This window comes from Podarcis liolepis, assembly GCF_965112155.1.
Source record: "Podarcis liolepis genome assembly, chromosome: 5".
NCBI lineage: Eukaryota > Metazoa > Chordata > Lepidosauria > Squamata > Lacertidae > Podarcis > Podarcis liolepis.
In genome coordinates this window covers 53,184,727-53,203,726 of record NC_139556.1, presented here as the reverse complement: position 1 = coordinate 53,203,726, position 19,000 = coordinate 53,184,727, and the positions used below count along the sequence as shown (strand labels likewise).

General features: G+C 41.3%; 1 protein-coding gene and 1 long non-coding RNA gene across 29 annotated transcripts in view; one reads left to right on the top strand and one right to left on the bottom strand.

The window, feature by feature from the left end:
* The window catches only part of ABLIM1 (actin binding LIM protein 1), a 221,001-nt gene that overhangs the window by 121,387 nt on the left and 80,614 nt on the right, over window positions 1-19,000 (bottom strand). For 2 of the 28 annotated variants that reach the window (XM_083504830.1, XM_083504833.1), the window contains exon 1: window positions 9,660-10,059. The exons of 21 other annotated variants lie outside the window; for them this stretch is intronic. In XM_083504830.1, the coding sequence (XP_083360956.1) occupies window positions 9,660-9,675 (16 nt within the window). In that variant the 5' untranslated portion in view covers window positions 9,676-10,059. Of the gene's footprint in view, window positions 1-9,659; window positions 10,077-19,000 lie in introns of those variants that run through there. 5 more of the 28 variants (XM_083504831.1, XM_083504850.1, XM_083504853.1 and 2 more) reach the window with 5 other exon arrangements.
* Window positions 1-19,000, top strand: part of LOC310707711 — a 308,528-nt gene that overhangs the window by 245,749 nt on the left and 43,779 nt on the right. The gene's annotated exons all lie outside the window — the stretch shown is intronic.

Genomic DNA, 19,000 nt, shown 5'->3' with positions numbered 1-19,000 from the left:
CAATAAGCATGGGCTAAATTTACTTGTAGCAGCTTGATGAACATAGGAAGCATTCATATTCCAAGTCACACTATTGATCCACCTAGTTCAGCACTATCTACCCAGACAGGCAGCAGCTCTCCATGATTTCAAGCAGGAATCTCTCCTAGCCCTACCTACAGATGCCAGGGATTGAATTTGGGATCTTCTATATTTAGAAGCACAGCTCTGGAACAGATATTAACAGCCATGATTTGTCCGAGGATATTATACTTACATAAGCAAAGCTACTTTTAGAAAGAAAGAAACTTTGAAGCCTTAATTTCAAAGCAAGCAGAACGTTTTGAGCATATTTTAGGCAGCAGATGCAATTTGTAAGATGCTTATTAGAAGCCAGCTGAATTTCATAAGATGCATCATTTTTTTCTGTTCCCTGAGTCTGCACACTTTATACTACCCAATCTGCTTTACGTGCATTACAATTGTAATGTCTTCATATTCTTAGAAATACCACCCCATGAGGTCATTCTTCCAGGAGAGAAGCTCAGATGCTAGGGTATAAAATGGCAATTAGCAATTGATCATGTTCACCTATAAAAAGCACACTTTTCCATAAGGACAGGAAAGCACACCTCTATGAGATCATCCGACAGCCAGTTAATGAGTTATTTATTTTATTATTATTATTGTATTTTTATTCTCATGGAGAAGTCTGAGTGGGATTTGGACCAGTCTTGGATACTATGCACCTGGAGTATGTGTGTCATTAGTTGCAAAATTGTCTTCTTCTTATTTGAATTAAGTGCATTTTCCCTTCAATATTGATATTCGTAAGTTCAAAAAACTCTGCATCAGAAACAAAAGATGCTATCAACTTCTCTAAATAAAGCAGCTCCTCACTTTTGCTTACACATTTCCACTCACTTTCAGTGAACAAAATTGCTAGGTAGAATGATCAGATTTGCATTTTAACCTTAACCTTATCAGCTAAGTAAACAGTGGGGAAATGGAATGGCCTTCTACTCTCACATTATCAGAGTACTGTAAGTCATACATGGATCCCCAGTTACCACCACTTTGAACTCCAAAGGTAATTTGCTTCTGTCAGGCTACTTCATAACATACAGAATTTCTACATGGAAGGTACATCTGCATAATAATTTAACCCATCACATACATCTACACTGTAACATAAACAATTCTACATCCACACACACTACTGCATGTGTACATGAAAACTGACTGCATGTGTACATGAACACTATGGGTACAGACAGCATTTTTCATGTACGTAGGATCATCACACACCACCACCTGCACAGCACCTTCTCTGCAGAAGTGTTGTAATATGTGATTAAGTTTCTAGAGATACACAGTCAGTTTTCTTTCCAGTAGCTGGAGTCCTTCAGTCAGATACTTGGTCTCTGTCATACTATTTGCAAGAATGTTCAGTGTGCTTTGATGTCCTTGACTCTCATTTGCCCTTTCCTCACTGGCTCTGCAATGCATTTTTAAAATTTCTTCACACATATCATATCCACTGCAGGTCAAACTGACCTCTGAGAGTCAATTTTACACTGAAAGCGCCAGGTAAGCGCTTAGTGTTCAGTTTGTGTGCCTACAAGTTCCATACTGGGGAGAATGGAAGCAGCCAAATAGAAACAGAACTTCCTCAAAACGATATGGTCCATATGTCCTATGCTAATTAAAAAAAAAAAAAAAGATTAAAATGAGTGACGGAATTCATAATTCCTACATGAGAAAGTTCAAGCTGTTTTAGAGTTGCTCATTATCCCTGTAAGAGCAACTATCTAAAAAGATAATCAGGAAGATCCATTTCATCAAGATGTGTGATATAGCTGTAAGCTTCACTGCCAAACACACAGCAACCAAGAAATTTGAGCAAAAAGAAAAAACTCACAACAAAGTGATGTCATCTGACATCACATACTTTGTAAAAATAGACTTTGTGGAAGAAAGAGAAGAATCATAGAATCATAGAGTTGGAATAGACCACAAGGGCCATCGAGTCCAACCCCCTGCCAAGCAGGAAACACCATCAGAGCACTCCTGACATATAGTTGTCAAGCCTCTGCTTAAAGACCTCCAAAGTAGGAGACTCCACCACACTCCTGGGCAGCAAATTCCACTGTCGAACAGCTCTTACTGTCAGGAAGTTCTTCCTAATGTTTAGGTGGAATCTTCTTTCTTGTAGTTTGGATCCATTGCTCCGTGTCCGCTTCTCTGGAGCAGCAGAAAACAACCTTTCTCCCTCCTCTATATGACATCCTTTTATATACAGTGGTGCCCCGCAAGACGAATGCCTCGCAAGACGGAAAACCCGCTAGACGAAAGGGTTTTCCGTTTTGGAGGTGCTTTGCAAAACGAATTTCCTATGGGCTTGCTTCGCAAGACGACAATGCCTTGCGAGTTCCTGCGGGTTTTTTTCCTTCCCCCCTTTTTCTAAGCCGCTAAGCCGCTTATCAGCTGATCCGATCAGCAGATAAGCCGCAAAGAAGAAGAAGAAGAAGAGTTTGGATTTGATATCCCGCCTTTCACTCCCCTTCAGGAGTCTCAAAGCGGCTAACAATCTCCTTTCCCTTCCTCCCCCACAACAAACACTCTGTGAGGTGAGTGGGGCTGAGAGACTTCAAAGAAGTGTGACTGGCCCAAGGTCACCCAGCAGCTGCATGTGGAGGAGCGGAGACACGAACCCGGTTCCCCAGATTACGAGACTACCGCTCTTAACCACTACACCACACTGGCTCTCACACTGGCAAAAAGCCGCTAATAGCGCTAATCCGTCAATGGGCTTGCTTCGCAAGACGAAAAAACCGCTAGACGAAGAGAATCACAGAACAGATTATTTTCGTCTTGCGAGGCACCACTGTATTTGAACATGGCTATCATATCATCCCTTAACCTCCTCTTCTCCAGGCTAAACATGCCCAGCTCTCTTAGCCGTTCCTCATAAGGCATCGTTTCCAGACCTTTGACCATTTTGGTTGCCCTCCTCTGGACACGTTCCAGTTTGTCAGTGTCCTTCTTGAACTGTGGTGCCCAGAACTAGACACAGTACTCCAGGTGAGGTCTGACCAGAGCAGAATACAGTGGCACTATTACTTCCCTTGATCTAGATGCTATACTCCTATTGATGCAGCCCAGAATTGCATTGGTTTTTTTAGCTGCCGCGTCACACTGTTGGCTCATGTCAAGTTTGTGGTCAACCAAGACTCCTAGATCCTTTTCACATGTACTGCTCTCAAGCCAGGTGTCACCCATCTTGTATTTGTGCCTCTCATTTTTATTTTTTTTTGCCCAAGTGCAATACTTTACATTTCTCCCTGTTAAAGTTCATCTTGTTTGTTTTGGCCCAGTTCTCTAATCTGTCAAGGTCGTTTTGAAGTGTGATCCTGTCCTCTGGGGTGTTAGCCACCCCTCCCAGTTTGGTGTCATCTGCAAATTTGATCAGGATGCCCTTGAGTCCATCATCCAAGTCGTTGATAAAGATGTTGAATAAGACCGGGCCCAAGACAGAACCCTGTGGCACCCCACTAGTCACTCTTCTCCAGGATGAAGAGGAACCATTGATGAGCACCCTTTGGTTTCGGTCAGTCAGCCAGTTACAAATCCACTGAGTGGTAGCATAGTCAGAGACCTAGGATTGATCATGCATCATTTGTATAATCTACGGTTGGACCCAAACTAAGTTAATTACAATTAGATCCCATTAAAATCGATGGGACCTAGATCAGGATTTCCTAAACTTGGGTTTCCAGCCGTTTTTTGGACTACAATTCCCATCATCCATGACCATCGGTCCTGCTAGCTAGGGATGATGGGAGTTGTAGGAGTTGTAGGTGACCCAAGTTTGGGAAACCCTGTTCTAGATCCATCATTATCATCAGAATTATTTGCTTGGCTGTTTAAGCTGGCTTGAGTTGCCTTGGGAAAAATAAAGCGACTAACAAATTTAATAACTAATAATAAAATAATAATTTATTTCCCAAACTGTGCTCAGAGGGGCTCACAAGAACAGCAAACATATCTATATAGGTACAGCAGAAAAATTGATACATTTATGACTAACACTTTATAATACAGTATTTGCATTCACATGAGAAAGCTAGCATACCTTACAATTTAAAAAGCTCTGGTTTATGTTTAAAAGAAGAACAGAAATGTCCAGTTTCAAAATGTGCAACTTACTGTTAAGAATTTCCAGAAATTTACATCAATTTTTCATGCAAAAATTCCCCACATTGGAATGTTTCGGTTTCCAGTTTCCAAATTCCCATCTCTACCTCCAACCACTAAAACCCCCAGTGCATAATTACTGTTTCTTTTTAGGAAGTGTGGCTTCCTTAATCCTATCTTATATATATTTCAAAACTCCTTTTGATCTACACACAATGTGAAGCTTGGTCACAGAAAGAATACAGATTTCCTGGCCTCTATTGCTTCACTTTGTCTATCCCATTTTTTCCCAATACTACAGTTATCAAGACTCCTGCTCCTCTTACTAAGCTATACATAGTATGTGACACATCAGCATATCTCCACGCTCAAGAGAGAATTGTTCTTAATGATTGCAGTGTCGCAATGCTGTTAAGAAACACATGCCTAGAGGAAAACATGAAATTGCTGTTAACTAAAAAGGGAGCAGAAAGAGATGAAAAAGGGAAATGTAAACTGCATATTCCAGGACAAATCTCAGAAATAACTGTTTTTTATCTACTTAGATAAAAAATAATCTCCCATCCACCTGCTGCAATTTTCCAGCAGAGTTTACAAGTGGTAGTCACAAGAAGACCAGCCACTGCTTCACTGCCCTCTTAAGGGATGCTTTTCCTAGCTCTGAAGACTCTTCAGTCATTTGTATGGAGCATGACGAGGGTATGTAGGGCTGCATTCACAAGTGGGGTTCATTGCATTAGTTTAACTGATTATAAGGTTCACGCATTTGTCCCATTTTCTAACATTTCTTTCACACTGCACACGCCAGTCATACCTTGACTGCTTTACCACCATGTTGCGGCAAATGTCATTCACGTATGTTATTCCTCCATGCCATCCTTCTCCCACTCCACTCCACTATTCTTACAGGCTTAACTTTTTCAGCATTCCACCTCATGGCTTGTCACCTCAGCAGCTGCAAGATGAAACTGGAAAAGGTGGAAAAAATGTGCAAACCTCCTGTGATTTTTCAGGCTGAGGGGGCTGCAAACAGATTTTCTCTGGAATCTTATAACATGGAAATGAACACTAATCTTGCACAATATTCCATTCCATTCCATTCCATGAATTTTCTGGAATTAACTTTTACATCGTGTGAAAGTCAAATATAATGCACAAAATAACTGTCAGAAAAATGGCAGGGAAATTGTATAAACAGCTGTGTGAATGAAGCCCAGGTTACACTGGGCACCTGAGCCTTATGGTTGATAGTCCTGCTTTAAATCAATCCAGAAATGCAGAAAAACACTTTCCTCCCATCTCAAGTTTCCCTGCAGTTTTGCAAGAAAATCGAACACTCAGGGAAACATGGTGCTGCAAGGAGGTTTTATGATATTCGTGGAAGCAGCTGCATGTCAGGCTCTTCTATGCTTTCAGAAAACTAGCACTTGAAGAAGAATGTACTGTATATTATGCCTTAGTGCAGGAGCCTTTGAAGTGGCAAGCGCTTTCAATCAACTCATGCATCTCAGTCTGCAAAATGAGGGAGAACTAACCCCCCAACCTCTCTTTAAGAGACAAACTCAAATAGAACTATAAATATTATCTATCCACTTCCAGCCTCTTACAGATTGATGTTATTTCCAGGAAAGTATTGAGCATTCCATATTTGTCCCCAAAGACCATCATTCAGGCAGCTTGGCAAAAGACAACTGCTCATTTAATCCATCTGAATTCAAGTGAACTGTATTGTTTTTAATCCGTCTGAATTTAAGCCATTAATTGAACATCCTAAACCAGCATTCCAAGCAAACACACTGACCCTGAAAGTTATTGGCCATGCCATCATATACTCAGGGAGAGAGGGAAAATGGCTGGGATTTTATTCTTCATCTGCAGCAATGTTGACTTTGCATTCTCTTTTAGATCTCTGCTGTAAGCAAGCTAATCAGGGTGAGAAAATGCTGATGATCCAAGCACGGATGGATTATCCATTTGCTAAGATCAGCACTTCAAGTGGCGGACAGCAGGCAGACTTTCCCAGATACAACTGGTGCAGCTGGGAAATGACCTTGTATAAGAAAAAGCAGTGCCGTCACCACTTATTTAGCATAGTACAGTGTTTTTCAAACTTTCTGCCTTCAGAAAACCAAGTTCACACCCAGTTTCTCAACTAAGTAACCTTCAAAGTTTGTAGAGAATTCTGAGAAGGGTGAACACTTAAACCAAGTATTATTATTACTATTTATTAGTCACAATTTACACAAAAACAACTCAAAGACTTACAAAAAGATGATGGGCAACAGAAACTGCATAGATACTTCTTCTAGTTAGCTGCTATTATCTCATGTCTGATCAGCAGATCAGAATGAAAAATTGTCAAAAGCAGTTTTGACCAGCAACCTGCTCTGACTTCATTTGATCTCCACAACAGCACCTTTACAAGCTTATCATAAATTAAGCTTCTTTTGTTCAAAAAGAACAGAAATGCTTTCTTCTACATGGGCAGCTAATTAGTGAGGCATACACAAAATAAATTTAAAGCACATTGCTTCCCCTAAGAATCCTTTGCCACTTATGAGTGGATTGCTTATAGACGTAGACTTTGCATGGGCAAGTATACTGAAATTTGGAACCCGTTTATACAAAATATAGTATGTTAAAATAAATATATCTGTACTTATCTATATATTAGATAAATATATATTGTAATTGTTAATTCTTCTAGTGATATAGTATACCTTTCTTTCCTTTTCCCCCTTTATTACATTCTCACTTTTTATTTTTATTCCATGACATTTATTTTGTGTATTGCAAAATAATAATAATAATAATAATAATAATAACGAAAATAATTCTTGCTCCAATAACATGTAGAATAAAGTCCTTTTCAAGTAGGTTCAATCAACAGAATTTTATTAGAGCAAGTTTGCTTATGCATCATAACAACAGCTGACAGGATTGGATTCTTACTCAGAGGGTCTCACTGACATGCAAAATGACAACATTTCCTCATATTTGCAGATGCCAAAGTACCATTTAGCTGTGTCAAATTCCAGTTTGTGTACAAAGTCAGTGTGTTGCTAAGGAAATTACAGACGATACGGCATTGTACAAACACCATTCTCTTAATTACATCATTTTGCCCCGGTGGAAAATCACAGCTATCAGAGCAATACAAAGGAAACGCACTCTGCCGAAGCTGGAGCTGGAGCTTCTTTCTCACATATAATAATATCATCCTGAACCTATCCTGTGCACTTTGGTCAACCATCTGGGGTTCTGCTCAGTTTTCTCCTGCCTTCAGAAATGAGGAATATTGGCAGAAGAGTGCATACTTACACTAGGTTTACAAATCAAAAGTAAAAAACAAAACCAAATTATTGCTGTAGTAAGTATGGGGCAAGCAACAGCATAAAAGGGGTCACCTGACAGCCCTATTAAGAGAGTTACAAACTGGTCACCCTCTCAAAAACTGCTGATTACAGATTTGAACATGCTGTATTCTTTCAGTACCTCTCCACTGAAGTGAACTGGTTATTGCTTACTGAAGGTCTGTTCATCACCCACATAACCCCATTTCTGACCTCCACTAGAGAAGCACTTGCTGCTAACAGAGGCCTGCCACTTAGTAGGGAAACATCACCATGCTGGAATGCCCACCAACACCCTGTTGCATTCCTCAGTGGGGCTCCTAATTCTCAACTGACAGGTGGCTATTTGGAAGACAGGTACAGACTGATGAGAACACATAAGCTGATCCCCACCCCCTTGCTCCTGCGTATAGAAGGGGGCAGGGTGCCCTTGGATACAATGCAGAATGGATAGCATAGGCAAGTAAACTTGGCCAAAGCAACAAATATCTGACTGAACAGGGTGTGCATGTGAAGGAATAAAACTATGGCATCAGTAACATTGTAAACCTGTGTCTTTTAAGGTCACCAGAACTCCAGCAGCACAGCTTCCAAATTTCCCTATGTACATATTAAAGCTGGCTAAGGCAGAAAGTAACAACGAATGTTGTTGTGTGTGTGTGTGTTGTTGTTGTTGTTTTTTGGGGGGGCTACTATTAACTAGATTGCACTACATTGGATCTACTTATATTCTAGTTGAAATGACGCCTGTATAGCTTCATGGTGGCTTTCCCAATTAATGCGATTTCCCTACATCATTTTTCCTAATACTTTGACTATCATTGTATTAAATGTTAATGTCCAAAAGCTATTTCTGGTTGTTGTTGGGGTTTTTTTGGGAGGGGTGGAACTGCACACTTGTACCTCAAGATTCATTATCAATATAACACGGGAAAGAACCAGTATTTTGGTTCTCCATGGCAGGCAGGCATCTGCCAGGTTGGCTTCCTAAAACATCTATTTTCCATAGAAAATACAAAGCAGAAGTATGCCTGAAAATGCATAATTTCACACCACATCATCAGAAGCAGGCCTAACTTACTTAAACCAGTATGGAGCCAGAATGGTGCAGTGGTTAAGAGTGTTGGACTAGCCCCTAGGAGAGCTTGGTCACGAAGAGCACTGGATGACCTTGGGCCAGTCACTGCCTCTCAGTCTAACCTACCTCACAGGGTTGTTGTGGGGATTAAATGAGAAGTGGGGGAACCATGTATGCCACACTGAGGTCCTTGGAGGAAAGGTGAGCTATAAATCCAATAAATAAATTAAACATCATTACACTTAAATCTCTTCCTTGTGTCAGAATCCAGCTAGATTATGCAAGATGTACATAACTCTACAGCAAGAAAAAAAACCCCAGAAATGAATTAATGTGCAATAACCCACTTAAATCATCAGCCCGGGTATTAAATCTGAACCTACTGCAAATTATTTTAGGAAGAGGCACCGAGGCATCTTTGCTAAAAGGAGCAGCTTATCAAAACACACTCCGCCCACAAGTTAGTGCTGTTAATATACAGAAGCCTACGGGTGGGTGACTCAAGCCATTTCCTCTCAAATAGCTATCTGTTAGCAGCACTTGTCCAGAAGAAGCTTGACACATACTGGTTAGGCTGAGATTGTTAAAGCAACTGAGGTCCAGCTTTTGCCACTGATTTTTCTAGAGAAGTTCAATAATAGGACAATTCTACTTAAGCGTGTGGTTTCATAAATGCAACTTAATGGCATTTCAAAGCATAATGCCAAGGTGTCCATTAAAAGACACTCCAAAACTTGCCAGGGCTAAGAACAACCAAAGTACAATTCTAAAAACAACCCATGCCTACATTTATTTATTTTTTAATGGATCAAAGCTACAGACCTTTAATTTGAGAACCTAATGCATCAGATCTAACTTTAAATCAAATCACTCATTAGAAATCATTGAAGTTAACATACATAAATAAATGACCAGTAAAACGTGAGCAGGAACCATCAGGCACATCAGTTTTTTTGAATGGAAAAGCAACATGGAAAAGCAAACATGACCGACACAGTAACTTGCCAAGCCAATTCAATCCTAACCTAGAAGAATATGCAAGGCTGGATTACCTTTTTCTTTCACCATGGCCAGAACACCGTCTTTGTAGCAGAGGCAGCACAGATTAATTGAGGTGCTTTATAAATGCATACACACACACACACTCGTGCTATCTTTCCAGCAGTAGTTGGCAGAGACGAAGAAACAATTGCCCAGAAGGCAGCCTATTCCAAAGTACTCTGTATTATTTTCCCACCAGATCTGACGTAATTGGAATGCTTGGTGCCGTCTCTCTCTCTCTCTCTCTCTCTCTCTCTCTCTCTCTCTCTCCCTCCTTCGGTCTGCTTTACTCTTCCTAATGGCAGCTCATTCCCAGGGAATGGACTCTGCCCCTTCTGCGGCAGGAAAGAAAGGAAGAAATAAAGAAAAAAACAACACTGCACAGCAAACAGCAACACTAGCAGCCTCTGAGTAACGAAGGCAAAATTCCACTGTCGCTAATCCACAGTCATTGACACCACCTTGCAGTCTTCTGACAAGGCACAACAGAGCTGGCAAGCCAGGACTCCCCCAAGTGACAGATACTAGAGTAGAAGTGAGAGACGCCACAGGACCTGCTTCAAGTAACAAAATGGAAAAAGATTTAATGGTGTGTACACACACACACACACACACACACACACACTTATATATTTAGTTCCCTCTGTCAGACTGAGAAGCAACTTGACATGAATACAGAATCAGAGACGGCACAGGCTGCAACAAGGCTGTATACAGTATAGGTTTCCAGTTTTCAGGGACAAATTCAATCACAGAGAAGCTTCAGGACTTGTATATTTGATAAAGTGCAGGATGGTATAAGACAGTGAAACAGGTGCAAGATGATGGCATGATCGCCAAAATGTTTAAAACAGTTGCTCCAAAGTTCACAGAAGACAACCAACCAATGAAGTAAGCACTGCATTGGATTTTGCATAGCAGACTCAGAAAAGTGACGAGTTTGCCCAATCTTCTGGAATACATAGTAAGCTCCATCCTTCAACATAGCTCTTACCAGGGAAAGGCCTGAAACATGTGTTGTGGGCAACATGCATTTCTTGAACCAGAATTCTAACTGCCCCCACTCTCTCCCACACACAGCTTACAGTGCTGTAATTCCCACAGCCAGCAGTATATCAATCAAACACAGGCCTATTTAAAAAAATCATTTTGGAATTTTTAAAAAACCTGCATTTTACTTCAAAAAGCACACATGCTGGGATTTTCTTCTTCTTTGTACTGTTGTTTACTTGATTCCTTCCACATTTTTTTCCTTCATAGTGAATTCTAAACTTCCTTTTTGAACATCTCCTGGAAATACCTTTGTACAGTTCAAGTACAGATTTATATACAGGTGTACCTGCCAAGAAAGGCCCTGTAAATAATATGAAGGTGATTTTTCATGTCTGTAGTATTACTGGCATACAGAGATGCATCAGCCATTTTACCCGCCTGCATGGAGTTCATCCTCATCATCATCAGCCTGATGAAGACCAACATCCTGGGTTGGTCCTACATCGCCAGCACTCTACACATCAACAATGGTGACCAAACACTTAAGGTTTGTCTACTTGGGTCCAACCATAATCATTGACACTGAGCTGGGCAAGCTGGGCAAGGCAGCTACAGCAATGGCTCACCTCTCCAAAACGGTATGGGAGAATGTGATGCTAATGGCCAATACCAAGATGAAGGTCTACCAGGCTTCCGTTTTGAGCACATTGCTTTATGGAAGTGAGCCATGGGCTCACCTGCCAGAAGCATCACCTTGATGCCTTGCATATGTGCTGTGTCAGGAAGATTTTGGGCATCACGTGGCAGGACACAGTCTCAAACACAGATGTATTCTCCCAAGATGTCAGGGACTGGTCAGATGAAAAGGAGTGGTAGAGACCACCACCCCAGGAGGCTTCTGGGCAGGAGGCAGATACAGATAGCATGGATCCAGATTCATGGTGGTGCCAAACAGGACACACCCCAGACAAAGAAGAAAAAGGCTGGGGAAATAATGGTGGATGAAGAACAGAAGCAAGCTATCAGATGCTCTAGTCCTGAACAGAGACAGGAGTCAGATGTGGTAGAAACAGTACAGCAGGCAGCTGTCACTTGAAAGCCTGGAAGAGCCTCCTATGTCTCCTTGAACGAGACGCTCCCTTCGTATCTTAGAGCAGAAAGCCAAACAGAAAGATTCCTTTGACGGCCACCATAGGCAGCAGGAGGGGTTTGGAAACTAGGAAGTACAGCAAGCTCTCCGCATCTCTGATTCCACTAAGCAGTTAGCCAGTGAGCTCATGACAGAAGCCCACATTCCCAGCATGTCCACACTTCACTCAGTGACATCTACACTAACTTGGCCATGTACACAGAATGGAAGATGGCAGGGTCCCCAAGGATGTGCTGTATGAGGAGATGGCTTCAGGCACTAGGCCTGTTGGCAGACCAACTCTGCATTACAAAGATGTCTGCAAACGTGACATAAAAGCTGGCAACATGAACCCTGCCATATGGGAATCCCTTTCAGATGACCGCAGTGCCTGGAGACAGTCAGGTCATGTATCCACAGCAATGACCAGAGCAGGATTGACTGCTGGGAGGAGCGCAGAGAGAAGAAACACCATGGTGCACCTATAGCAGAAAAACCAGGTGCCTTCATCTGCCCCACCTGCAACAAAAAATATCTTTGCCATATCAGTCTCTGCAGCCACAGCAGACACTATAACTCTCCAATGGTTTCACTTTCCCCCTGAAGTTGCACTCTTCCATTGTCTCCCAAGACAGTCGGATGCCAACAAGTATTATTGGCATACAAGGGTTTTGTTTTTTTTAAGACCTTACATCAGCTCTCTTCCTAACACCTTCTCCTCTTTATGATGGTCATTTTCTATAAGGGAATTGAAGACTATTTCACATAATCTACTCCTTACTGGCCTAGGTAGTCTCAACATTTTCAGGGTACACTAAGAGATCCTTCTTGCCACTGCCTCTCTCTTTTGCTTCAGTCCCAGCCAGAATGGATTAGGACTACAATCATAAGCAAGACACTGTTCTGTGCTTTCTACCCAGATGAAAGCCCTACTATGCTCAATGTGGCTTGCTCCCAAGTAGGCATGCATAGGACTGCAGCCCAAGTTTGCTACAGACAGGACATGATTCTTTAAATTATTGGGGAAACGGCCAAACTGGGACTGAGGTACCCAAGAGTGAAAGCTGAACCAGGGGCTTATGGCTACTTGTCCCATGTTTCCTATCTATCACCCAGATTCCTCTCTTTGTTTTGACTCCAAGGAGTCCTTCCTCTAACAGTAACTAAAAGCAGATAAAGTGAGGACAGCAGCCCAAAAAAGCACAGGGTAGTAGATAAGGGAGGATCCTGGGGGCAGCAAGGTCAGTGAATAGGAAGAAGAGATAAAAGTCAAGAGAAAACAAGACCAGAGTTGCATCCAGGGCATTTACTGCCTAGGGTTAGCACTGGGGAAGGCTCCAGTGGCAATGTTTTTTAAGTGGTCACTTTCCAAGCATCAATGTAGATGTAACCATGAAAATGGTGGTAAAATTGTCTTGCTGTAAAACTGAAGAAATGAGTATAGGGGAAGAAGACCCTTAAACTGGTCCAGAACAGGTGCTGAATCCTTCTCCTGCCCTTGCTTTCCAGATGAAACAGCTTCTCACTAGCTGTTTTTCTGCAGGTGGGAGAAACATAGGTGGGAAGGAGATAGAAAGGGGCAGAATGAAGGCAGGGAAGCATTTACAAAAATGCAGCCCAATCCATCTCCCAGCAGTAAGTTGTACCGCCTTAACATGTAGTTAGAGCTCTGGTTGGAATGTTTGAATAAAGGATCACCCCTGACTACCTTGTTCTCAGTGGAGAGGGTAAACTCTGGGATCTGTGAACTATGGAACAGGTATGGTAATTCTAAGTGCATGTAAAATAGGAGGAGGAGGAGAAATAGCCTGCTACTTGGCCAGCAACATATGCAATGCTTGCCTGCATTTTTTTCTGCTAAAAGAGGTTACAATTAAGCTGCAGGAATCTGTGATCCATGACCAAAGTCCTTTCCCTTTCAAAGGCATATCTTCCATATACCCTTAACCATGGTTCAGCATTACAATGGGTAGCATAAATTAAGTGTGCTCTTATCCAATGTTATCCAGATCCTGGGTAGGCAGGAAAAATAAAATAAAATGTAGTCTTACCAATTTTCTTTCCATTTCCCTGCACCACCGCCTCATTTATTGGTGGCATGCAACCCTGGACAAATTATCTCAAAGGGAACACAGCATTAGGCCAACACAGGGACAGACGGATGGTGCATCTCAAAAGAGTGATAATGTACAGTCACCCTTCAATTTTATCTAACAAGCAGTCACCATTAGTTGTGACAGATATTGAATCTTCTGGCTTTCCTTGTATTCCTTATTCATCCAGTCTGTTATTTGAATAGATGAGACACACAGGAAAAAATGAATTGGGTGTGTCTATATTTCCTCACCAGTATAGGCTGGGCTTCTGTTATCAGATCCCTGATAAATCCTGGGAACAGAAGGATAACATTCCAACTTCTGTGGCTCACTATACTGCTAAGAATAGCTTTAGGACCTCACTATGTGGTGATGGATTGAAACTTTTTGCCCTTAGATACTAAGCTGGTTCCAATGCAACGACAAACAGTGGCTTATAGCTACTTATACAAGACTCTGGCTCATATGCTCCCCCCCCCCCACTTTCTCCTTCTCCAGGATGGCTGGGAGCAGATCAAAAGCTTTTACTGCCAACAGCAATTAACCACAGTTCTGTGTTGTGTCTAACCCTACACTGCAGTTACACATCTTATGTATCGTTAGCTGAAATAAGACAGCTTCATAAAACTTTGGTTTAGAGTTGACTTCATTTAGTTAAGCAAAGTTAAGACTAACTGCAGTTTGTCCAGGTTGAGGCATCACAACAACACCTATGTGGTTAATCATAAACGGATGCAGTGGAGGGAAGGAAGGGTGAAAGGAGTATGCAAGCCTGAGGCTCACAGAAACTGACTCCTGTAACAATAACACAGTCTTTCATTAAAAAATTGCAGACTAGTTTGAGTAGTTATTGTTTTATAGATATTGCTGCATTTGGGATCTTGAAGGAGAACATCATAGTGGTGCCTCCACAACTTTCTGTGCTATTAACCCCCTGGAAATTACCATGTCTGCATATGAAAAGAATTAACCCTTAGGGGTGATCTTGCACAAAAGGTTTTTCTCACCAAGTATCACAGACTTTCCGCTTCAAGAAGTGTTGGCATGTAAGGGTAACTGCTGAAGACTGGAACATTTTGCTCATAGAGTGGCCAAGTCTCATTTTTCACATGTGCTAAGGATTAACACTGCCATGTTTCATCTTGTCCCCAGTCCCAACCCGGCTGAGTGGCAGCCAACTGGAGAAAAGAGCAAATTGGCCCTTCTCCTATTCTCCTGTATTCCCAATTATATATGTATGCATGTATTTATGTGTGCATGTATGTGGATGTCTATATCTATATCTATATATAAAAATATCAAACAGCAATTTAGACAGTTGGGTCTGGATCCTGGTGGAATCACTATACCCATATATTTATTACAGTGACAAACAAAACAGAAATTTTAAAATTTCTGCTTAGAAAGCCTTCCTTCACTGAAGTTAAGCTATGTAGAGGCCATGCAGTTTTCATGTGTCCAGTGTGTTCATCTTCTTCCTATTTGTTAACATTGTTGGAGATACAATACATACACCATCAAAACACTTCAGACTCAGGGCCAAAATAAATGTGGTTCAAGAAATCCATTACAAGATCTTGTTGTTGTTGTTTTGTATTTTGTTTAAAGAATAAAATATTAGGTATAATAAAAAGGGGAATTCCTTGGATGCCCAAATCCAGGTTTGAGGAAAGTACTCTTTGGTGAGAGAACCCCAAAACATGCAGCAAAGTAAAGCATGGATATATAGGCTGTTAGACCTTTAAAAATATCGCCTTCTAAGTTCCTTCCAAAGTTCTCCACTTCCCTCTGCAAGAGCTGTTACTAAATGCAGACAGGAAAGGCTAAAGACACAGTCCAAAACATGGTAGCCCCCTGGCTCCTTTTTTTCCAAAACAAAAAGTTTTCAAGAGATCCAGCTATGGTTTCCCCATATTACATTTAGCCTGGACCTCAGCTGTTGGGTACTGCAAATAAAACAATGTAAATTGAGCGTTTTTGCTGAGGTATATTTTACTCTTACTTCTCTTATAAAGAGCATGTTTTGATTGCTGCAGGGAACAGTAGTGGTGTTTTCTACAGCAAACATGTAAAGTGTGTGATTAAAATGTGCCTGCACACGCACACATCTTTAAATGCCTATCTGGGTTCAATTTTCCTAAATGCATCTCTTTCTTCCTCACCTTATCTACTACGGGAAACAATCATAATGTGTAATGTTGCCCAAGGCCTGGCACCATCACCCAGAATGGTAGGGCAAATGCCTGGGGACACACAGTTCTTTGAAGGCCTACCAGTGCCGACAGCAACATCACCTTGATGTTTCTTCTCAGTGTATGGCTGCCTCCCTCTCCTCTGCTGCACCGCCATGCAGCTCTCCCCCTGCTGGTAAACTTGCTGCAGAGAGGCAGAGGACACTTGGCCAAGGGCCCCTTCAAATTGGCACAGCCTGCAGCTTTGTCCTCAAGCGAGCAATGAAGTGTAAAATAGCAATTCTAGAAGCATACCACTAGTTTGAAGCTACTAGCCTACCACAGATTTCAGCTAGCTTTGTTTTGTTTTAAAGTTCCACACAATCATTGCAATTTGAACTTATTATGGTCATGTTCTGAGACTGAGTAGAAGAACCAATTCAGTTTTATATATTAAAAGCCATATACCCAGACAAGTGAGTGTTTCTATTTTGTTACAAAGGTACTGTATAGATTTCTTGCAAGAATAGGAAAAAAAGGGGTTCAAAATGCAGTGCTTGACAGTAAGACAAATAAAATGTTGAAAGTTTGAATAGGTCACAGAGTTAACCCTGGAATACTGGTTCTGGGAAACAGCATGGTGTGGGACATAAATTAGCCTACAGAGCATTTTGCAGACATGATTCTAAGCTGAGCAAGGAACCTGAAAGAGTTAAGGAGTCTAAAGGACCTGACACCTTTAATAACACTGAAAAGTAACCTGCCACCTTCAATAACATGCTTCACTTAGCAATAATGTGCTTAATTTTACCTCATCTGGTCACAGCGGAGGTATTTATTTCTTCTCTTCTTGTGGACATTAGTGTAAAGCAATTGTCCATAAGCATTACCATAGCAACAACTGACACCTACAATGATGTGGGATTTCTTTCAGGGCAAAAGTACATAAGAAACCAGAGGAGCTTTACTATCATCCAAATAATAAAACACACCAGTGATCAGACACCTTGCTTTGGCTTTAGGGTGTAATTTAAACATAATACTACCCTTTATTGAAACTACTGAAGAGTTTACCTAGCTCCCTAACGCAAACACACAATGTCAAACAAATGTTGCGCTAGTTGAGACTTTTGTGCTGCTTTCCACTAGAACAACAATTTAGTTAAATACGGCCACATGGACCTGGCAATACTAATAATTCTGAAATGTCATGCATATCCTCGCTTGCAAATAGGTGCTAAAAGTAATCTCCTCCCCTCCCCCCCCCACCGTGTTTTTGCAGTAGCAAGCCAAGAACATTAACAGTAGGAATTAAGACTGTTTCAAACATTATGGATTAGGAGTGTGCACTGTGTGTACATCAACAAATCTGGGGCAGTTACACACATTTATATCACCAGGTACATACACAGCAGATACCTGGAACTGGCTGCATATCACCAGTAGGTCCATGTGCATGCAATAAAAAGACAAATGCATGCTCTCTTACTCCAGAGTATTTATAGCGGTCATTGGTTCACTCATCCTGAACAAAAAAACAACAACATGTAAAGGTCACTCTTTTTACTCATTCTCTGTTGTTGTGTTTACAATGGTTTTCAGTGTGATTACGGAAATAAAAGAATAACAGCAAAATCCTAAACCTGTTTACTCAGAAAAGTTTTTATTGTATGTTGTAAACTACTCTGCTTTTTTATGAATAGCAGTATGTGGGTGTACGACGGGGTGTGTTTGTAGAATAGTACAGAGGAGATCTAAAGTGTTTGCAAAGAAAGATACTCATAGCAAATTTTGGAGGTGGGGCAAACTTTGCTGTGGTAGGAACTCATGGCTGGTTAGTTTTGGTATTGTCACTCAATGGAGATAATGGTGGCAGCCATTATTGCAGCTATCAGTGGGTTTCATACCCAATGTTCTCTTCCTCTCCCACCGATACAACACCCAGCCACCCTGGGCTTTTATCACACATAAAGGAGAATGGCAAAATGCAGAGAGTATTTTAGCTCAGCCCAAATTACTGCAGATTTCTAATGCTAGACTAGATTTAGCACACATCAGTCCAACATCAAAGAGGCTTGTATGACTGCATTACAATTGCAGAGTTTACACCTGCTAAAAGTTACAGGTGGGTGGAGGAGTAAGATTGCCTTCACATAAATTGTATATATTACAGGTAGGTAGCCGTGTTGGTCTGCCGTAGTCGAAACAAAATAAAAAAAATCCTCCCAGTAGCACCTTAGAGACCAACTAAGTTTGTTATTGGTATGAGCTTTCGTGTGCATGCACACATCTTCAGATACCTTCAGATAAATTGTATATGTTTGCTTTTTCACTGTTTAGGGAGTGGAAGAGATTAAATTGCTCACATTTTTATCTTGATTAAGGAGAAAATAGAAACCAAATGCAGGAGAATGGCAGATCTGAGCCGCTCTGAATAAAAGTGCTGCACACTCAATCACTAGGGATATTATCTGAAGCTTTATTCACCTTTCTTCCTTCCCAGGTGGAGACTAAGCTCCAATCCGGCCAGCTTAAGAGACCTGACAAGATCAGAGGTCACTGATAAGGTGCTGCTATGTCTGCAGGTCATAGCAAGAACACAACACGCACACCTTTATTTGCCAGTGGGCTGCTATTGGCTTAGCAGTTGCAACCAGAGGCATCAGTTGCTGAGAAGAAGATTACAACTGAGGAGTCTCCCTCCCTTCTAATTACTTCAAGCTGCGTCTGTCAGAAGGGGGAAGACTGAGGAGTCTGCTGCATTTCTCTATGCTATCCTCAAAACACAAACAAAGGGAAACAGCTCACCCTTATCACAATGTTTTTATTATTAATTAAATTTCAATACCGCCATTCATCTGAGGATCACAGGGTGGTTTACAAATGTAAAAATAATAGCTATGGGAACAGCTCAACTCCCATCACTTGATCTCAACAGGAATTTGCCATGCCTCACAGTACAC